The sequence below is a fragment of the Cotesia glomerata genome, linkage group LG5 (assembly GCF_020080835.1).
Source record: "Cotesia glomerata isolate CgM1 linkage group LG5, MPM_Cglom_v2.3, whole genome shotgun sequence".
Taxonomy (NCBI): Eukaryota; Metazoa; Arthropoda; class Insecta; order Hymenoptera; family Braconidae; genus Cotesia; species Cotesia glomerata.
In genome coordinates, this window is record NC_058162.1 from 4,956,217 (window position 1) to 4,980,495 (window position 24,279).

Sequence of the window (24,279 nt, forward strand, 5' to 3'; positions counted from 1 at the left end):
GAACAAATTTATTTATTAAAAAAAAAAAAAACTAAAAAATAATCAAGTGACTGCTAACTTTAATGTTATTCGGTCTTATATCGTTATTTGCAAAAATATAATAAAAAATAAATTAACAGTTCTTTAACTGACAAGGTGAAATATTATTATAAAAATTGAAATGTTTACTTTGTCACCCGATAAAGAAATTACGTAAGCCATTAAATCACATCAGGATCAATTAGTCATTTGTGCTCTATATATTATTTGATTATATTTAGACAATAAATTTAATCTGTAAGACTACGTTGTTAAATTATGTCAAGCAAACAGATTAATTATTAAACGACACTAATTTAAAAAAATTTCCAAGTATATAAAAAACCCATCTTCTTTCTCCTTTACAATCAATCAATATGTTACCAATCTACTCTAAAATACTCTTACTCTTTGTTTGCGTCTCTTGTAAGTCATAATTTTATAACAATCGTCGTGTTAATGAAAATTTTAATATTATTGCTCTAATCAGGTCTAAATTCTTCTATAATTAATTTAAATCAGGATGTTGTAGACCAAAATGTTGACAATTTGTTACTTGTCAATATTTATTAGAGAATAATAGAAAATTTTTTGACGAGCTTTTTAATATATTTAATTGGATATGGTTCGTTTTATTTATTACAGACTCTGAGTATAAAAAAAAAAATTTGTTTGCATATTAAATTGTCATGCGCAGTAATTTCTTATAAATTGGACTATGTGTTTATATATTGTAAAATTTTAAGATATTTATTAATTAATTTTTAGTACGGTTCACTTCCAGTTTAATAAATAGCAATATGATCAGGATCACGGGTAAATTGACTGTAAAGTTTGTTAGTAAACACATTCTGGAAAGGCTTATTTTATTTATTTATACTTATTTGATCAATCGTTTGTATTTGTTATAAATATTGTTGTGTTTATCAAACTATCAATTGGTAATCATAATGATAATTATATTAAAAAAAGATTGTGTATGTACTTGTTTAAATTTGACGACTTTTTAGAGATTATTGAGAGCTTGATAAAAAACAAATGATTGTTTAAATTGATTAACATTATTTTTTCCAATTACCCGCGACCTTGATCATATTGATATTTATTAATTTATTTTTTAGATATTTGTATTGAGTTTTTGATTTTACATGAAAATTGTTAATTGTTTATTTGTTTATAAATACATAGGTGCCTGCACTGATAGAAGGATTTATTTGTATTAAAAAATATTTGTTTATAGTTACCAAATCATTTATTAGAGACTACTTTTTAGTATTAATAAACAAATATTTCTTAGTATTTAAAATGATTTGTTTGTATTCAATAAATCTGATATTCATTTATTAAATATTAATAAATATTTTCAAATACTAAAAAATATTTGTTAATGACTAAAAAGTGGCTTCTAATAAATGATTTGTTAAATATTAACAAATATTATTAACTATAAACAAATCCTTCTATCAGTGTGATGATGTTAGAATAAAACTGACGAAACGTCGCATGTTGAAATAAATTAAACAAAAAACATAACATTATTTTGGTCGACAACATCCTGATTTAAATTAATTATAGAAAAATTTTAATTACAATATTTTATTAACTCATTTGTTTTTTATTTTAAAGGGATTGAAGCGATTCCAAATTACAAATGTGATACGAATGAATATTACAATTATAAAGACGGTGGTGATGCAACATGTCAAGATCCCGATGGCTCGAGTTTTGACGTAAGTAAAAATACTAATGGATGTCATTGTCTTCCTGGTTTCGTAAGAAACGAACACTATCAGTGTGTAAAACTCGAAGAATGTCCAGAAGTAACTAACGAGCCTACAAGTAATGCCGAGGATTCTTACAATATCGATCTGAATAATCCACAAACAATGAAACTGCTGAGAGAAGTTTTTGGAACGCTTAATGATTCGTACGCTGAAAAGAACCAGGATCAAGTTGACGACGAGTACCCCACACCAAAAAAAGACACCCAGAAAGTCCTTAGCGAGCCCAGGGACTCTGGGTATGTGAATCACCACACCGATCTTGACCTCGATGACCCAGAAACTCAAAGAATTCTTCAGCAAATCTTCGGGCCGAATAATTTTAATACTCATTAATACACCTCCTCAGGGCTCTGATGAAATAAATTATAGAATTGAGCTTGATACTTCTCACAATTAATTTTATTTTATCTAAATAAATGTAAGATAATGAATACGTATCAATTATCGTTGAAAAATTGTATGATTTATTTCTTTAATTAAAGTTGTTGCTCAATATTAAATAAAACTTCTACGCACTAAATTAATGAGTAATCGTTCATAAAACTTATTTAATAATGTTTAAAAATTATTTCTGAAAAACTCTTTTAGTAGATTTCATAGAAATCTAACTATTGCATTAATCCTCATGACGGAACTTTTGAAAAATTTTGCTATCTTCCGACTCAGCTCGTTAATCGGATTCAGAAAATGCATATGGTTCATAAGTTTATATTATATACATACATATATATATATATATATATATATATATATATATATATAACGCGACTTGTCAGAACGATAGTGCACGGAAAAAAGAAAACTCGAAAAATTACAGTATATAATGCAACGTGGCGCTTCGTGATGAGAACTGGAAAAATTACAGTTTCAAATGTAATTATTACAGATTTTATAAGAATTACATTATAAAATGTAATATTTACATTGAAAGCTCTGAATAATAAATTAAGAAATTGAATTTAGAAAAATGCTATTTCAAACTGTAATTTTTCTAGTTTTGATTACGACGGGACCGATTTTAAATTTTATACTGTAATTTTTCGAGTTTTCTTTTTTCCGTGTAATGTTCTACCAAAACCAAACATGCGTTACCATCTATCTTATTGCGTTATACCTATATAAATTGACGTCTGTATTTTTTTATAGTTTATAATTATCAAACAATTATCAATATTAATCATGACTATGATTAGTTCGGTTCTTCTACTTGTGTTATGTTACAATAATAACGTTCTTTCCCATACATGTGTTGGTATGCTCGTCAAAATTAAAAGACGTCAGCTAATTAGATATCTCTAGTAATCTATTTTAAGTACACAAGAATTGTAATAAATTTTTAAAAATTTTTTACAGATAACGTAAGTTAGTCATTCGACAGCGTAATCATTATATTATTGTTATGATTATTGGAACCTATATAATGAAACAATAATCCCAGTATGCTTTAGTAATATTAAAAATGTTGTCTTCAAATGATAAAATTATTTTTCTCACTGCGGTATTTTGTTTCGCATGTAAGTACTTACATAGTGATTTTTGATCTTTAATTTGGAAAAAACTATTTTACTTTATATATGAAAATTTTTTTATTTTCCTATGAGTACTAATTTATTTTTTAAATCAAATTTTTAGAAGTTTTTAAATTAAAAAAATCATTTTTCTGTTTAATTTTATAGAGAAGTTTCGTATTTTAAAATAAATTTAAAGGTAATAAATAAATTCAAGGGCGGAATTTTTTTTTTAATTTTAAAATTAAGTTTTTGAACGCTATTTCATTGAAATCATATATTCAAAAAATGCTGGAGCTGTAATTTAATCTTCTTTGTTATTTTGAAGGTTTATCTGTTCTGTGCGTATGTCACGAATATACTGCAATTATTTTTTTATTTCACATCAATATAAAAAGAGTGTCAAGTGAAAAACTTTTGGATCTTATGCCGGATTAGACCTAATAAAATTATCGTAGACCCTCCATTTTGTAAAATAAAAAAAATTATGTTAAAATTCTTCAAAATTTCACGGAAAAAATAAAAATCAAAAAATTACATTATTTATTTATTTTATTTATTCATTTAGAAAATTACATGATAAATAGTAATAAGTGTCTCGTCGTATTTAAAACTATAAGAATTACAGTTCGAAGTAACATTTTTCTAAATTCAAACTTTGAATGTTAATTTTAAGAGCATTCAATGTAATATTTAAATTTTACACTGTAATTCTTACAAAATCTGTAATAATTGTAATCTAAATATATGTAATTTTTCCAATTTTTTACACGAAGCGCCACATTACATTATATAATGTAATTTTTTTATTTTTCTTTTTTCCGTGTATATGATTATTTTATCATTTCGACATTCTAATTAGCAAATTATCTAACTCTATTTTAGAAAATCGTCCATTTCTATGAAAAATCAATTAGTTCAAAATTTATTATCACTTTAAAAAATAATTTAATATCTATATCGAGGTATAATATTTTGGTTTGGATCATTAAAATAATTTATATTTAGACTATTGCTACATTAAAATGTTAAAAAATCATCCTGTAAAAAATAAGGAGTTAGACCAATTGCTGATTAGACGGTCGATTTGTAAAAATACTTATAAAAATGACTTGGTTAAATTCGTCTAAAAATGGATTTGACTCTTGAAAGTGTACTTGAAATAAATAAACAGAGTCACTAATAATTACAACAATTTTAGAGATTTAAAAAAATTTTTTAAAACAATATTCTTAAAGGGATCGAAGCAATACCAACCGGAGATGTCCATAAATACTACTTCAACTCAAAATTCAGAAAAATAACTTCATACGATTGTCCTGCAAATTCATCTTTTACAAAAACACCACAAGTTTGTGTACCTTCTTGCGACGATCCAGATCCTACTTGGTGTTTCAGAGTAAGAAATTTTCATTTTTAACTTAATAAAATAAAATCAATTAATGGTTCACTAACATTTTTTGCATTCCAGGACAATATGAGCCACTGCATGTGCATTGAAGGCTACGTCAAAAACGCAACTGACGATTGCATAAGAATCGAAGACTGTCCCAATATCAAGCTAAAGTCTGCAGAAGCATTGGATGATAATTCCAACGATGAGAAAGATGCGCCGGAACCCAAACTACCGGAGATTGAGGATGTAACCGACCAACTCAGTCGTGACGAATGGATAAAGAGCCTCGAAGATATGCTTTATGATCTCTATAAAAATCAAACTTCAGTACAAACCGTTGAATAATAATCAATCAATTTATTACATTAATTTTTATTCTTATTATATCAGCTGTAAAAATTTATTGGAGTCTCGTATGTTGTTTATCGTTGTTTTGTGTTTTTCAATGTAAAAGTTTTAAAGTTTTACTTTTAAAATAAATGAATTAATCATTAAAAAAAAATTTTTAATCTTGCCGGTAATCTATATTATTAAGAGTAAGAAAAATTTTGTCTTTAGGATAGTCATATAATAAAATCAGTTTTTTTAGTAAAATTTAGTGTCATTGCAAAGGTCTTGACTTTAATTTATGCCTTTTCAACGTTTCATATCATACTCACCGATAGTCAATTTATGATGATAAGTATTTAGACTGCATTCGAAAATGCTTTATCTCTAGATACATAATTAAGAAATTACCTTGAATCTTATGACATATTGACAGTTTTAAAGATATAAGCTCGTTCCGATGTTACACTCATCAAGACCTTTCATTTGAGTACACACATCAATTTATCATATATTTATACATATTATATATATATATATATATATATATATATATATATATATACTAGCTGTTACCCGCCCGCTCCGCTGGGCACTTTATAGAATTGTATTTTGAGATCTAGACTTGAAATTCAATTGGAGTATTGTTCTGACTTGTTCTGATAAATATATATATGAATAATATAAATGAATAATAAGTATATTATAATGAATAATACAGATTATAATTTTATTCCAAATCAAAAAACTAATCCTTAATAAGTTTAAAAAAAAATAAATTAAAAAAAAAAAATTTTAATTTAAAATAAAAAAATAAAAAAAAGAATTTTTTTTTTTTCAATTTTTTAATTTTAATTTTAATTTTTAATTTTAAATTAAAAATTTTTCTTTTGAATCTATTTTTTTTTTAAACTTATTCCGGATTAGTTTTTTGATTTGGAATAAAATTATAATCTGTATTATTCATTCATATATATTTGATTGCAAAATGCACTTGACAATGATAATGTAAAAATAGGTACTATCTGCAGATAGATTCTAGTTAAATTCCAAATGGACGCCACTTCTATGTAAGATGGGACTGACGAGCATGCGCGTGGTACTGACAACCATCTGAGACAAAAAAGTCTCAGATGGCTCTGAGCCCCATCCCGGATTGAACTGAAATAAATGAAAACTATACCTACTACAGTCTACATTGAAGTAGTAACCATTTGTAAATTTTTTTCACTATAGATGGAACTAGGTTCCGTCCAACATGGAAACCAGTTAAATCTCGTTTTTTCCGTGTACTGACATTTTTAAAGCTATAAGCTCATCCCGATGTTAGGCGACTGCGTGGCCGAGCGGTTTAAGTCTTAAACTGCCGTACAGCAGTCGCTCAGGCGTGGGTTCGAGCCCTGGCAGTCTCAATTTTTCTGCGATTTTCCGGGGCTTGCTTCCTTGCCGACTGTACCTTGACCGAGGTCTCTGTGATTTCTTCGGTCACTGTGCCCCTGTGCTAATGGGCGGGGTACAGGCAAATGCGGGTACAGACTGTAAGTCGGCCACAGCTGCAAAACGGAGGGAATAGTAGGTGGGACGTAAAAATCCTATATGTCGAGGCCTTGCAGGCTGACGCGTGAGGTCCTGCTGGAGAAGAGGAAAGAGGAAAAAAAAGCGGAGGGAATAGCTACAGGAGGAAATAGCTACAGGAGTAGCTTGGAGGGAGCCTGGTACTACGAAGTAATGCTAACGCGGGCACACAGTATCAGGTACAAGAGAGAGGAGGGTTTTAGTGAGTAAAAATCTCACGCTACCGGCAACCAAATCATCAACATCTAGCCGGTGTCTTATGAAGATTTCCCTCCTCTCGCCAAAAAAAAAAAAAAAAAAAAAAAAGCTCATCCCGATGTTACACTCATCAAGACCTTTTATTTGAGTACCCTAAATTAAAAATTAAATTGAGAGAAATGTTATTTTAATCTGTAATTTTTCTAGTTTTGATTACGACAGGACCGATTCTACATTTTATACTGTAATTTTTCGAGTTTTCCTTTTTCCGTGTGTCTACAATTAGCAACAGATCTCCACCAAACTCAACATACTTATTCTACAGATGAATACCGAAGTCAAGTTCGGAGATAAGCTTAATCGGTCGAGTAATTTAGAAATGCCGAGATTTAAAAATTTTCAAAATTTTGAAAATTTATTTTTCTTCACTTTCTTGCTTGAATAACTTTTGAATGGGATAACTTATTGAATCTCTGTAAATTGCATTTGGAAGCTCTTTAAATAAGCTTCAATTCGAGTACTATATCTTGTGTATAATCTCAAAATTATGTCCTATTCTACTATGCCAATTATGAAATTTGCTGTTGCACTAGTGTTTTTTTTTTCAACTTCCCGCTAAGAAAATTGAAAATTATTTTTTTTTTTTTGTATATAATCCGAGTAGTTTTTTTCTATTCATTATAAAATTTACTTGCATTCCGGTTGCCGAATGGCCTTTTTCTAATAAAGTCTGATAGTTTTGTGTTAGACTTATCCTTGGAATATCACCGTCGAGTTAAAATATTTCAAATAATATTATACAATAATTAAACACTACTTTTTTTTATTCTACTTAAAAAAAAAATCAGCACTTGTGTACAATTTCGTATGGCTTGTTATGAGTTGATATAAGTTGATCTGGTTATATATCACTCTATCAGACTGTATATGAAAATAAAAACTTAATTCTTATTCAATTTTTGTTTTTAGTATATCTATATAAATAAAAATAAAATGCCGCATGTATGTCCACGCATCACTTGAGAACGGCTGGACCGATTGGGCTAATTTTTTTTTTGTTGTCTTCAGAATTTTCAGGAGAAGGTTTGTATGTCATAATAATTTTCAAAAAATCCTCCCCCAAAGGGAATTGCGGGGGCGTTAACAATGAATAATTCCCGTTTTTAAACTATGGATCCTATAGACCCCAAATTTGGTAGGAATCTTCTGTAAGGGATATAGAAATAATCTATGGACGAATTTCACGATAGCTCACTCCACAGGGGGTTGCGGGGCAGATATTAACAATGAAAATTTTTAATTTTCAAATTATAGATCCCACAGATGGCAAATTTAGTTGGAGTCTTCCATATGTGGTGCGGAAATATTTTAAGAACGGATTTTACAGCAACCCACCCTAATAAAGATTGCGGGGGTGGCTGTTAGAATGTTAAATTTCTATCTCCAAACTGTAACTTTCTACAGACTCTAAATTTGGTAGGAATCTTCGTGTATAGTTTTAAGTTCAGCTAAGAATGGATTTTATCAAATTCTAACCCCAAAAAGGATTGCGGGGACGTCAGCAATGAAAAACTATCATTTCCAAACAATAGTTTTTATAGACTCGAAGTTTTGTAAGAATCTTTTATTTATAATGTAGAAATCATCTCGAATAGAATCTTATGAAATTCCTCCCTCACATAAGAGTGCGGAGGTATTAATTGTCAAAAAATTCATATTCTTCAAATATCAGTTCCTACAGATATAAAATTTGATAAAATCTCAAGAGAAACAGGAAATTTTGGAAGTTCAGGGAAGTTTAAACGGTGAAAAACATAAATAATAAACAACAGAAAATACTAAAAACGACAATTTAGTTTTCCAATACACAATGTTCTGAGCTGAGTAATGAGGTCCGATCTCTTTGGGTCCGTTCCTAGCTGTGAAGTGAGGTCCGATCTTTTTGGTCTGTTTTGTTTTCAGAAATACAAAAGTGTCAGTTAGTTGTTAAAAGAAATAAATTAATTTCAAGCCAATGAATAAAATCTATCATCAGATTGTCAGTGCGCAAGAAATTTTTTATTGTTTTTGTTTCAAAATGCCAAGGAGAAGACGACCTGACGACTGTTCGTGAGTCGGAAAACCACCATCTTTATATATTTACGCACTGCAAGAAAAGATAAAAAATGTAGTCCATCGGAAAGCTTTAAAATTAATTAAGTGTATAAATATGTTGCATTTAATGTAAATAAAAATTTTGTATCAAGTTTTGACTATACTTTTCACAAATATATGTAGATGATACGAAGTTCACCGGGTCGTCTAGTTTTCTATAAATATTATTTCAAAGTAAATAATAGATATGCGCGTTAACAAATAAAAAAATGATTTTATTCTACGATTTTAAGCTTCACTCTCTTGTAAGGAGAAAATTCAGCGGTTGTGTGCCCTCTGTCGGCAATTTTCATTGCTAATTTTGGTCAAAAAATTATTCTTGCGGTAATTGGAAAAAATAGACCTGTTTCATCTTCAAGCTTTTCAACTTTGGATTTCAATTCTTTTATTGTTTTTGAATTTTTAGTTAAATCCGAGGTTAATTTGTCTACTTGGTCTTTTGTCTCAGATTGTTTACCATGCAAATCATCAAGACGCTTATTTATATTATCAAACTTTGTAGATAATTCATTGAGTTTCTTTGTAATATTAGGTATTTCAGAAAGCGACTGAGAATGAGTAGACAAGGTTTTCATCAAAAGTGTTAATTTTTCATCTGTTGATTTATTAAACCAACCATCCGGTAATTCATTTTGCGACACGTTATTTATTGCTTCAGGATTTGGTATTGTTTGTTTTGCTGATTCAGACATTGTAAGTGTAGATGAAGTTGGAGAATCAAATACTGAGTCAATAGCAAGTGATAGTAAAAATGCTGGTGAAGTAGGAGAGGATGCACTTGGCTTTTGATTTGTTTTTGAGACTAACGCTGGAGAATTTTCTGATGACTTTGCTGATTTAAAGCTTGAAGTTGAAGAGTTATTTGAATTCACAGGTTTAAGAGAGGCAAGACGATTGTTTTTTATCTGTGAATTTGAGTCAAGCCGTTTCAATAAGTATCCAAACTTATCTCTACAACAACAATCTGATAGTAGTTTGTTTTTGATGAAATCACGCAAACAACTTGGGTGAAATGATTTTCCGCATATATCACAGGTAAATGAAGTTCTTACACTGTTCTTACATTTAAAGCACTGATCAGAAAGTACTGACATAACAATTTGACAGTTTAAAACGAAACACTCACTTCAGTAGGAAAGTTTTGCTTGTTTATGTAACTGTTGACATAATGATGACTTGTAGTTTGTTTACAATTTAGTGTAAGGCTGATTTGACAGCTACACTGGTGAGAAATTAATATGTGACACTCACACTATTTAGTCACTAATACAGTAATGTATAGCATGAAATTATAGTTTACACAGAATATCAACATCAACTGTTGACTATGGACAAAATGGTAAAACATAACCTCATATCACTCACAACAATTTTCACAATGTAAGAAATGCAGATATATTAATTATTCAATGATAGAAGGTCTTGATTAATATCTCTAATTATATAGTAATTTTTTATACACAAGATAATATTTAATGCACTTTAGCTACTTACATTATTATGAGGTTCTAAATAAAAATTCAGAGAGCACTAGATTTAACGTGTTACTATTAGTACTGTATACTTGGATATTCATTAAAATTATTATAAAATAAAAATTATAATAATCATAATTGTATCACACCCACAATTTTCCTGAAAAACAAGCACCCCCAGAAAGATCGCTCCATTTTTTGTTACAAAAAAAAAATATCATTATTACCATAATTCTGATTTTGTAATAATTTTAATGAAATAATATGAAAATTTTTATTTGTTATAAATATTGTTGTGTTTATCAAACTATCAATTGGTAATCATAATGATAATTATATTAAAAAAAGATTGTCAATGTACTTGTTTAAATTTGACGACTTTTTAGACATTATTGAGAGCTTGATAAAAAACAAATGATTGTTTAAATTGATTAACATTATCTTTTCCAATTACCCGTGATCTTGATCATATTGATATTTATTAATTTATTTTTTAGATATTTGTATTGAGTTTTTGATTTTACATGAAAATTGTTAATTGTTTATTTGTTTATAAATACATAGGTGCCTGTACTGATAGAAGGATTTTTTGTATTAAAAAATATTTGTTTATAGTTAACAAATCATTTGTTAGAGACTACTTTTTAATATTAATAAACAAATATTTCTTAGTATTTAAAATGATTTGTTTGTATTCAATAAATCTGATATTGATTTATTAAATATTAATAAATATTTTTAAATACTAAAAAATATTTGTTAATGACTAAAAAGTGGTTTCTAATAAATGATTTGTTAAATATTAACAAATATTATTAACTATAAACAAATCCTTTTATCAGTGTGATGATGTCAGAATAGAACTGACGAAACGTCGCATGTTAAAATAAATTAAACATAACATTATTTTGGTCGACAACATCCTGATTTAAATTAATTATAGAAAAATTTTAATTACAATATTTTATTAACTCATTCGTTTTTTATTTTAAAGGGATTGAAGCGATTCCAAATTACAAATGTGATACGAATGAATATTACAATTATAAAGACGGTGGTGATACAACATGTCAAGATCCCGATGACTCGAGTTTTGACGTAAGTAAAAATACTAATGGATGTCATTGTCGTCCTGGTTTCGTAAGAAACGAACACTATCAGTGTGTAAAACTCGAAGAATGTCCAGAAGTAACTAACGAGCCTACAAGTAATGCCGAGGATTCTTACAATATCGATCCGAATAATCCACAAATAACGAAACTGCTGAGAGAAGTTTTTGGAACGCTTAATGATTGGTACGCTGAAAAGAACCAGGATCAAGTTGACGACGAGTACCCCACACTAAAAAAAGACACCCAGAAAGTCCTTAGCGAGCCCAGGGACTCTGGGTATGTGAATCACCACACCGATCTTGACCTCGATGACCCAGAAACTCAAAGAATTCTTCAGCAAATCTTCGGGCCGAATAATTTTAATACTCATTAATACACCTCCTCAGGGCTCTGATGAAATAAATTATAGAATTGAGCTTGATACTTCTCACAATTAATTTTATTTTATCTAAATAAATGTAAGATAATGAATACGTATCAATTATCGTTGAAAAATTGTATGATTTATTTCTTTAATTAAAGTTGTTGCTCAATATTAAATAAAACTTCTACGCACTAAATTAATGAGTAATCGTTCATAAAACTTATTTAATAATGTTTAAAAAATTATTTCTGAAAAAACTCTTTTAGTAGATTTCATAGAAATCTAACTATTGCATTAATCCTCATGACGGAACTTTTGAAAAATTTTGCTATCTTCCGACTCAGCTCGTTAATCGGATTCAGAAAATGCATATGGTTCATAAGTTTATATTATATACATACATATATATATATATATATATATATATATATATATATATATATATATATATATATATAACGCGACTTGTCAGAACGATAGTGCACGGAAAAAAGAAAACTCGAAAAATTACAGTATATAATGCAACGTGGCGCTTCGTGATGAGAACTGGAAAAATTACAGTTTCAAATGTAATTATTACTGATTTTATAAAAATTACATTATAAAATGTAATACTTGCATTGAAAGCTCTGAATAATAAATTAAGAAATTGAATTTAGAAAAATGCTATTTCAAACTGTAATTTTTCTAGTTTTGATTACGACGGGACCGATTTTAAATTTTATACTGTAATTTTTCGAGTTTTCTTTTTTCCGTGTAATGTTCTACCAAAACCAAACATGCGTTACCATCTATCTTATTGCGTTATACCTATATAAATTGACGTCTGTATTTTTTTATAGTTTATAATTATCAAACAATAATCAATATTAATCATGACTATGATTAGTTCGGTTCTTCTACTTGTGTTATGTTACAATAATAACGTTCTTTCCCATACATGTGTTGGTATGCTCGTCAAAATTAAAAGACGTCAGCTAATTAGATATCTCTAGTAATCTATTTTAAGTACACAAGAATTGTAATAAATTTTTAAAAATTTTTTACAGATAACGTAAGTTAGTCATTCGACAGCGTAATCATTATATTATTATTATGATTTTTTATTTATTTCCTTATTATAGACCCAACAGCTTACGCCATTGACAGGGTCACTTACATATACAAAATAATCGGTGTCCTTATAAATATGATAAACTTAAAGCTCAAAATAATGACATTGTACGGTGCAACTTACATGGTTATATATAAAAAAAAGTGAGAAAAGTAGATGATTAATTAGTATAATGTTATAATGAAATAAAGAGTTACTGAAACCTGGTAAAGTCTAAATTTTAATATTATAGACTTGCTATTCCCTCATAGAAGTAAGAATAGATGCCAAAGCACCGATCGTAATGGGTTGATTGAATCCAAAGAGATCAAGTGCTCTATCAGTATTATTAGCTAATAAGTTGCATATCAATGCCAATCTGAGCACCGGCGCTGACCTTTCAAAAGACGATCGAGCAGTACGCGTGTAAAAAAGTTGATAGGATCTAGAGTTCCTGGGAGGAATATAGAAAGGTAGTTGTTCAAGAATTCTAGGGCAGTCAATATGTCCACGTATTAAATTTTTTACGAACATAAAGGCAACGCAAATTCTCCTCTCCTCCAGTGAAAGCAAACCTGAGTCTATACATAGCTCGTAATAGTTCACACCAGTCACTGGGTAAACACCGTGTTCTTTAAAACTTAAATACTTGAGAAATTTACGCTGTATTTTCTCAATATTTATGATATGCTTTTTATAGGTAGGAGACCAGATAACAGAAGCATATTCAAGTTTAGGGCGAACCAGTGACATATACAGTACTTTAATTGCATGCAGGTTTGTGAAATTTTTTCTGCTCCTAATCACAAAGCCAAGAGTTCTGAGTGCTGCAGAGGTTATGCTCGAATAGTGTTCCAAAAAGGTTAACCGTGAGTCATAAATGACACCCAGATCCCTGCATATAGTGACACGCTCTAGAACGATACCATTGATCTTGTAGTCAAAAACGATAGTCGACCGAGTACGACAAAAGGACATGATTTTGCACTTAACTTCATTAAGTGGAAGCTTATTCTCATTACACCAAAGTGCTAAAGCGTCAAGATTTCTCTGCAAAAAAAGACAGTCGGCCACAGACTTAATTTGTAGATAATATTTACTATCATCAGCAAACATTTCAAAGAAACAGGAGATGATATCAGCTAGTGGGTTAATGAAAATAATGAATAGAAGCGGTCCAAGATTATTGAAACCTATATAATGAAACAATAATCCCAGTATGCTTTAGTAATATTAAAAATTTTGTCTTCAAATGATGAAATTATTTTTCTCACTGCGGTATTTTGTTTCTCATGTAAGTACTTACATAGTGATTTTTGATCTTTAATTTGGAAAAAACTATTTTACTTTATGTATGAAAATTTTTTAATTTTCCTATGAGTACTAATTTATTTTTTAAATCAAATTTTTAGAAGTTTTTAAATTAAAAAAATCTTTTTTCTGTTTAATTTTATAGAGAAGTTTCGTATTTTAAAATAAATTTAAAGGTAATAAATAAATTCAAGGGCGAAATTTTTTTTTAAATTTGAAAATTAAATTTTTAAACGCTATTTTATTGAAATCATATATTGAAAAATTGCTGGAGCTGTAATTTAATCTTTTTTGTTATTTTAAAGGTTTATCCGTTCTGTGCGTATGTCACAAATATACTGCAATTATTTTTTGATTTCACATCAATATAAAAAGAGTGTCAAGTAAAAAACTTTTGGATCTTATGCCGGATTAGTCCTAATTAGTCCTAATTATCGTAGACCCTCCATTTTGTAAAATAAAAAAAATTATGTTTAAATTCTTCAAAATTTCACGGAAAAAAGAAAAATCGAAAAATTACATTATTTATTTATTTATTTTATTTATTATTTATTTATTTTATTTATTCATTTAGAAAATTACATTATAAATAGTAATAAGTGTCTCGTCGTATTTAAAACTAGAAAAATTACAGTTCGAAGTAACATTTTTCTAAATTAAAACTTTGAATGTTAATTTTAAGAGCATTCAATGTAATATTTAAATTTTACACTGTAATTCTTACAAAATCTGTAATAGTTGTAATCTAAATATATGTAATTTTTCCAATTTTTTACACGAAGCGCCACATTATATTATATAATGTAATTTTTTTATGTTTCTTTTTTCCGTGTATATGATTATTTTATCATTTCGACGTTCTAATTAGCAAATTATCTAACTCTATTTTAGAAAATCTTCCATTTGTATGAAAAATCAATTAGTTCAAAATTTATTATCACTTTAAAAAACAATTTAATATCTATATCGAGGTATAATATTTTGGTTTGGATCATTAAAATAATTTATATTTAGACTATTGCTATATTAAAATATTAAAAAATCATCCTGTCAAAAATAGGGAGTTAGACCAATTGCTGATTAGACCGTTGATTTGTAAAAATACTTATAAAAATGACTTGGTTAAATCCGTCTAAAAATGGATTTGACTCTTGAAAGTGTACTTGAAATAAATAAACAGAGTCACTAATAATTACAACAATTTAAGAGATTTAAAAAAATTATTTAAAACAATATTCTTAAAGGGATCGAAGCAATACCAACCGGAAATGTCGATAAATACTACTTAAACTCAAACTTCAGAAAAATAGCTCCATACGATTGCCCTGCAAATTCATCTTTTACAAAAATGCTACCAGCTTGTGTACCTTCTTGCAACGATCCAGATCTTATTGTGTGTTATAGAGTAAGAAATTTTCATTTTTAACTTAATAAAATAAAATCAATTAATGGTTCACTAACATTTTTTTTGCATTCCAGGACAATTTTAGCCACTGCATCTGCATTGAAGGCTACGTCAAAAACGCAACTGACGATTGCATAAGAATCGAAGACTGTCCCAATATCAAGCTAAAGTCTGCAGAAGCATTCGAGTACTATATCTTGTGTATAGTCTCAAAATTATGTCCTATTCTACTATGCCAATTATGAAATTTGCTGTTGCACTAGTGTTTTTTTTTTCAACTTCCCGCTAAGAAAATTGAAAATTATTTTTTTTTTTTTTTTGTATATAATCCGAGTAGTTTTTTTCTATTCATTATAAAATCTACTTGCATTTCGGTTGCCGAATGGCCTTTTTCTAATAAAGTCTGATAGTTTTGAGTTAGACTTATCCTTGGAATATCACCGTCGAGGTAAAATATTTCAAATCTATATATATATATATAAGAGATTCCCACCTATATATTGACTCATCACGATATCTCTGGAACCATAAGGCGTAGCGACTTGAAATTTGGTAGGAATATTCCTTTCGCCGAGTAGAGGTCAGCTAAGAACGGATTTTACGAAATTCCACCCACAAGGGGGGTTGCGGGGGCGTTAAAAATAGAAAATTCCCATTTTTTACCTATAGCTCCTATCGACTTCAAATTTGGTAGGAATCTCCTATATGTGATGTAGAAATGATCTAAGAGCGGATTTTACGACAATCTACTCCCAATATGGATTGCGGGGGTGGACGTTGACAATGAAAATTAAAAATTTCCGACTTCTCGCTCCTACAGACTCCTAATTTTGTATGAATTTTGTGTAAGTGATGTAAAAATAATTTATGAACGAATTTTACGATATCCCACTCCACAGAGGAATGCGGGGGTGGGTCTTAACAATGAAAATTTTAAATTTTTTAGCTCTAGCTCCTAAAGGCTCAAAATTTGATAAGTATCTGCTATATGCGAGGTAGAAATGATCTAAGAGTCGATTTTATGACAATCTACTCCCAATATGGATTGCGGGGGTGGACGTTAACAATGAAAATTAAAAATTTTCGACTTTTAGCTCCTACAGACTCCTAATTTTGTATAAATTTTGTGTAAGTGATGTAAAAATAATTTATGAACGAATTTTACGATATCCCACTCCACAGAGGAGTGCGGGGGTGGGTCTTAACAATGAAAATTTTAAATTTCCGAGCTGTAGCTCCTATAGGCTCCAAATTTGAAAAGAATCTGCTATATGCGATAAACTGAAACTAAGGAAACGACCCAAAGTCGAAGAAAGTATTTACTAGCGTTATAGATTGAAATATAGATTAACTATCAAGTTGGAATACTAAAATAAAATAATAAATTATAAAATTAGTGTAAGAAAAGTAGATTTAAACGAAAGATGTATCAGAGTTTGTTAGACAAGCTGTACATCTGGTGCCAATAAATCTATCTATCTATATATATATATGAGATTTCCACCTATATATTGACTCATCACGATATCTCTGGAACCATAAGGCGTAGAGATTTGAAATTTTGTAGGAATATTCCTTTCGCCGAGTAGAGGTCAGCTAAGAACGGATTTTACGAAATTCCACCCACAAGGGGGTTGCGGGGGCGTTGACAATGGAAAATTCCCATTTTTAAACTATAGCTCCTATCTACTCCAAATTTAGTAGGAATCTCCTATATGTGATGTAGAAATTATCTATGAGCGGATTTTATGATAATTCATCCCCAATAAAGATTGCGGGGTAGGGGTTAACAATGAAAATAAAAAATTTCTAAACTATAGCTCCTATAGGTTTCAAATTTGGTAGGAATCATTTATATGTGATCCAGAAATGATCTAATAGTGGATTTTATAACAACCTCCTCCAAATATGGATTGCGGGGGTGGGTGCTAACAATGAAAATTTTAAATTTCTAAGCTAAAGCTCCCATAGGCTCTAAATTTGGTAAGAATCTGCTATATTTGAGGTAGAAATGATCTAAGAGCGTATTTAATGATAACCTACTCCAAATATGGATTTCGGGGCTGGGTGTTAACAATTACAATTTTAAATTTCCGAGCTATAGCTCCTACAGACTCCAAATTCGGTGAGAGTCTTCTATGTGTGATGTAGAAGTGATCTAAATGAGGATTTCAATAAATTCTACCTTCAATAGCGATTGCGGGGGTGAGTGTTAGAATTTTCAATTTCAATTTTCAAACTGTAACTTTTATAGACTCTAAATTTGGTAGAAATCTTCCGGTATAATTTTCCTGTCAAGTTCAGCTAAGAATGGATTTTATTAAATTCCTCTCCCAAAGGGGTTTGCGACGGTGTTAACAATGAAAAATTCCCGTTCTTAAACTATAGTTCCTATCGACTCCAAATTTGGTAGGAATCTTCTGTAAGAGATATAGAAATAATCTATAAACGAATTTTACGATATCTCACCCCACAGGAGTTGCGGGGATGGGTATAAACAATGAAAATTTTGAATTTTAAAGTTGTAGCTCTTACAGACTCCAAATTTTGTAGGAACTTTCTGTAAGTGATGGAAAAATAATTTATGAACGAATTCTACGATATTCTACCTCAAAGAGAATTGCGGGGGCGTTAACAATAAAAAATTTCCGTTTATAAACTACAGCTCCCATATATTCCAAATTGGGTAAGAATTTTCTGTAAGAGATGTAGAAATAATATACGAACGAATTTCACGATGGTTCACCTCACAGGGGTTTGTGGGGGTAGTTGTTAACAAATAAAATTTTTATTTTCCAAGCTATAGCTCCTACAGACCCCAAATTTAGTAAGAGTCTTCTACATATAATATAGAAATTATTTAAGAACGGACTTTACAACGAATTACCTTCAATAAGGATCGCGGGGGTGGGTGTTAACAATAAAAAATCTTAATTTCCAAAATATAGCTTCTAAAAACTCTAAATTTGGTAAAAATCTTTTATTTCTCATGTAGAGATCATCTCACAATGAACTTCAATAAAGACTATTTCCGATAGGAATTGCGGGGATGGGTGCTAAAATCTAAAATTTTAATTTCCAAACTGTAACTTCTACAGACTCTAAATTTGGTGAGAATCTTCGTGTATGATGTCAAGTTCAGCTAAGAATGGATTTTCTCGAATTCTAAACCTAGAAGGGATTGCGGGGGTGTTAACAATGAAAATCTCTCATTTCCAAACAAAAGTTTCTATGGACTTGAAGTTTTGTTGAAACCTTTTGTTTATAATGTAGAAATTTTCTCGAATAGGATCTTATGAAATTCCTCTCCCATATAAGAGTGTGGGAGTGATAATTGTCAAAAAATTTATACTTTTCAAATACAGTTCCTACAGATATAGAATTTGATAGAATCGCAAGAGAAACAGGAACTTACAGGAATGGCCTCCAAGGCCAACGGATTTAAATATTTTCCTTTTTTAATAATTATATTTTCTCACAACAATCGTCTCTTTGGCAGCGGCAAAAAAAGTCATTGTAAGGTTTCCAAAATTTAACTTTACATGTAGCTATTCACTCAACGGACTAAGAATTTTACATACATTTTATTTTTGCTGATCACATAACCCATGAATTGTTCTTATTACCGGATCGCGGGAACGTAACAGATTGAAATGAATGCATTTTCTAAGCATTTGAGATGTGAAAAAGGAATTTGGCTATTTATTATAAGAGAATTCGTTAAAAACATGTACAAATAAGTTTCTATGAAAAATTGATGTCACGGAGGAAATTTAAATTAACGGCAAAATTCGTCACGCTTTAAGCTAGCCAAATTTCAACTTCACTTATGAGACGCGCAATTACTTTAACTGGAACTTTCAATGATAATTTCAAATTTTTTTCTTCGTTTCAGTCATTATTCATTTTTGGAAAAAAACCACTGGAATGTCATAGTGATTGCACATTAAAATTTACAATGAATATTAGCTAGAATAATCACAGGGATAAAAGGAACGGGCCAATCTGATAAAATTTGAAATCTGTACAAATTTAAACAATACTCCCATTAAATTTCAAGTCTAGATCTCTAAAAATACAATTCTATGAAGTGCCCAGCGGAGCGGGCGGGTAACAGCTAGTAATATTATACAATAATTAAATACTACTTTTTTTTATTCTACTTAAAAAAAAAATCAGCACTTGTGTACAATTTCGTATGGCTTGTTATGAGTTGATATAAGTTGATCTAGTTATATATCGCTCTATCAGACTGTATATGAAAATAAAAACTCAATTCTTATTCAATTTTTTTTTTTAATAGTATATTTTCTATAAATATTTTTTCAAAATAAATAATAGATATGCGCGTTAAAAAATAAAAAAAAGATTTTATTCTACGACTTTAAGCTTCACTTTCTTGTAAGGAGAAAATTCATCGGTTATGTGCCCTCTGTCGGCAATTTTCATTGCTAATTTTGGTCAAAAAATTATTCTTGCGGTAATTGGAAAAAATAGACCTGGAAAAAATATTGAAGTTATGAAAAATTCATATTATTTCATTAAAATTATTATAAAATAAAAATTATAATAATCATTATTGTATCACACCCACAATTTTCCTGAAAAACAAGCACCCCCAGAATGATCGCTCCATTTTTTGTTACAAAAAAAAATATCTTTATTACCATAATTTTGATTTTGTAATAATTTTAATGAAATAATATGAAAATTTTTATTTGTTATAATTATTGTTGTGTTAATCGAACTATCAATTGGTAATCATAATGATAATTATATTAAAAAAAGATTGTGTATGTACTTGTTTAAATTTGACGACATTTTAGAGATTATTGAGAGCTTGATAAAAAACAAATGATTGTTTAAATTGATTAACATTATTTTTTCCAATTACCCGTGATCTTGATCATATTGATATTTATTAATTTATTTTTTAGATATTTGTATGGAGTTTTTGATTTTACATGAAAATTGTTAATTGTTTATTTGTTTATAAATACATAGGTGCCTGTACTGACAGAAGGATTTATTTGTATTATTAAATATTTGTTTATAGTTAACAAATCATTTATTAGAGACTACTTTTTAGTATTAATAAACAAATATTTCTTAGTATTTAAAATGATTTGTTTGTATTCAATAAATTTGATAGTGATTTATTAAATATTAATAAATATTTTTAAATACTAAAAAATATTTGTTAATGACTAAAAAGTGGTTTCTAATAAATGATTTGTTAAATATTAACAAATATTATTAACTATAAACAAATCCTTCTATCAGTGTGATGATGTCAGAATAAAACTGACAAAACGTCGCATGTTGAAATAAATTAAACAAAAAACATAACATTATTTTGGTCGACAACATCCTGTTTTAAATTAATTATAGAAAAATTTTAATTACAATATTTTATTAACTCATTTGTTTTTTATTTTAAAGGGATTGAAGTGATTCCAAATTAAAAATGTGATACGAATGAATATTACAATTATAAAGACAGTGGTGATGCAACATGTCAAGATCCCGAGTTTTGACGTAAGTAAAAATACTAATGGATGTCATTGTCTTCCTGGTTTCGTAAGAAACGAACACTATCAGTGTGTAAAACTCGAAGAATGTCCAGACGTAACTAACGAGCCTACAAGTAATGCCGAGGATTCTTACAATATCGATCCGAATAATCCACAAACAACGAAACTGCTGAGAGAAGTTTCTGGAACGCTTCATGATTGGTACGCTGAAACGAACCAGGATCAAGTTGACGACGAGTACCCCACACTAAAAAAAGACACCCAGAAAGTCCTAAGCGAGCCCTGGGGCTCTGGGTATGTGAATCACCACACCGATCTTGACCTCGATGACCCAGAAACTCAAAGAATTCTTCAGCAAATCTTCGGGCCGAATAATTTTAATACTCATTAATACACCTCCTCAGGGCTCTGATGAAGTAAATTATAGAATTGAGCTTGATACTTCTCAAAATTAATTTTATTTTATCTAAATAAATGTAAGATAATGAATACGTAACAATTATCGTTGAAAAATTGTATGATTCATTTCTTTCATTAAAGTTGTTGCTCGATATTAAATAAAACTTCTACGCACTAAATTAATGAGTAATCGTTCATAAAACTTATTTAATAATGTTTAAAAAATTATTTCTGAAAAAACTCTTTTAGTAGATTTCATAGAAATCTAACTATTGCATTAATCCTCATGACGGAACTATTGAAAAATTTTGCTATATTTCGACTCAGCTCGTTAATCGGATTCAGAAAATGCATATGGTTCATAAGTTTATATGATATATATATATATATATATATATAACGCGACTTGTCAGAACGATAGTGCACGGAAAAAAGAAAACTCAAAAAATTACAGTATATAATGCAACGTGGCGCTTCGTGACGAGAACTGGAAAAATTACAGTTTCAAATGTAATTATTACAGATTTTATAAGAATTACATTATAAAATGTAATATTTACATTGAAAGCTCTGAATAATAAATTAAGAAATTGAATTTAGAAAAATGCTATTTCAAACTGTAATTTTTCTAGTTTTGATTACGACGGGACCGATTTTAAATTTTATACTGTAATTTTTCGAGTTTTCTTTTTTCCGTGTAATGTTCTACTAAAACCAAACATGCGTTACCATCTATCTTATTGCGTTATACCTATATAAATTGACGTCTGTATTATTTTATGGTTTATAATTATCAAACAATAATCAATATTAAGTATGACTATGATTAGATCGGTTCTTCTACTTGTGTTATGTTACAATAATAACCTTCTTCCCCACACATGTGTTGGTATGCTCGTCAAAATTAAAAGACGTCAGCTAATTAAATATCTCTAGTAATCTATTTTAAGTACACAAGAATTGTAATAAATTTTTAAAAATTTTTTACAGATAACGTAAGTTAGTCATTCGACAGCGTAATCATTATATTATTGTTATGATTATTGAAACCTATATAATGAAACAATAATCCCAGTATGCTTTAGTAATATTAAAAATGTTGTCTTCAAATAATAAAATTATTTTTCTCACTGCGGTATTTTGTTTCTCATGTAAGTACTTACATAGTGATTTTTGATCTTTAATTTGGAAAAAACTATTTTACTTTATGTATGAAAATTTTTTAATTTTCCTATGAGTACTAATTTATTTTTTAAATCAAATTTTTAGAAGTTTTTAAATTAAAAAAATCTTTTTCCTGTTTAATTTTATAGAGAAGTTTCGTATTTTAAAATAAATTTAAAGGTAATAAATAAATTCAAGGGCGAAATTTTTTTTTAAATTTGAAAATTAAATTTTTAAACGCTATTTTATTGAAATCATATATTGAAAAATTGCTGGAGCTGTAATTTAATCTTTTTTGTTATTTTAAAGGTTTATCCGTTCTGTGCGTATGTCACAAATATACTGCAATTATTTTTTTATTTCACATCAATATAAAAAGAGTGTCAAGTGAAAAACTTTTGGATCTTATGCCAGATTAGTCCTAATTAGTCCTAATTATTGTATATCCTCCATTTTGTAAAATAAAAAAAATTATGTTTTAATTCTTCAAAATTTCACGGAAAAAAGAAAAATCGAAAAATTACATTATTTATATATTTATTTTATTTATTATTTATTTATTCATTTAGAAAATTACATTATAAATAATAATAAGTGTCTCGTCGTATTTAAAACTAGAAAAATTACAGTTCGAAGTAACATTTTTCTAAATTCAAACTTTGAATGTTAATTTTAAGAGCATTCAATGTAATATTTAAATTTTACACTGTAATTCTTACAAAATCTGTAATAATTGTAATCTAAATATATGTAGGTTTTCCAATTTTTTACACGAAGCGCCACATTACATTATATAATGTAATTTTTTTATTTTTCTTTTTTCCGTGTATATGATTATTTTATCATTTCGACGTTCTAATTAGCAAATTATCTAACTCTATTTTAGAAAATCTTCCATTTGTATGAAAAATCAATTAGTTCAAAATTCATTATCACTTTAAAAAACAATTTAATATCTATATCGAGGTATAATATTTTGGATTGGATCATTAAAATAATTTATATTTAGACTATTGCTACATTAAAATGTTAAAAAATCATCCTGTAAAAAATAAGGAGTTAGACCAATTGCTGATTAGACCGTTGATTTGTAAAAATACTTATAAAAATGACTTGGTTAAATCCGTCTAAAAATGGATTTGACTCTTGAAAGTGTACTTGAAATGAATAAACAGAGTCACTAATAATTACAACAATTTAAGAGATTTAAAAAAATTATTTAAAACAATATTCTTAAAGGGATCGAAGCAATACCAACCGGAGATGTCGATGAATACTACTTAAACTCAAAATTCAGAAAAATAGCTCCATACGATTGCCCTGCAAATTCATCTTTTACAAAAATGCCACAAGCTTGTGTAGCTACTTGCGACGATCCAGATCTTAATGCCTGTTATAGAGTAAGAAATTTTCATTTTTAACTTAATAAAATAAAATCAATTAATGGTTCACTAACATTTTT

At 28.6% G+C, this 24,279-nt stretch overlaps 3 protein-coding genes across 3 annotated transcripts in view; all 3 read left to right on the top strand.

The window, feature by feature from the left end:
- LOC123264863 (serine protease inhibitor swm-1-like) overlaps nt 1-24,279 on the top strand; it is a 141,541-nt gene that overhangs the window by 78,400 nt on the left and 38,862 nt on the right. The gene's annotated exons all lie outside the window — the stretch shown is intronic.
- Nucleotides 3,262-5,095, top strand: LOC123265324. Its single transcript, XM_044729022.1, has 3 exons — nt 3,262-3,316; nt 4,549-4,709; nt 4,782-5,095. The coding sequence occupies exons 1-3, from the start codon at nt 3,262-3,264 to the stop codon at nt 5,049-5,051; spliced, it is 486 nt and encodes a 161-aa protein (XP_044584957.1). The 3' UTR covers nt 5,052-5,095.
- On the top strand, nt 6,630-11,920 carry LOC123265325. Its single transcript, XM_044729023.1, has 3 exons — nt 6,630-6,810; nt 9,619-9,717; nt 11,430-11,920. The coding sequence occupies exons 1-3, from the start codon at nt 6,630-6,632 to the stop codon at nt 11,918-11,920; spliced, it is 771 nt and encodes a 256-aa protein (XP_044584958.1).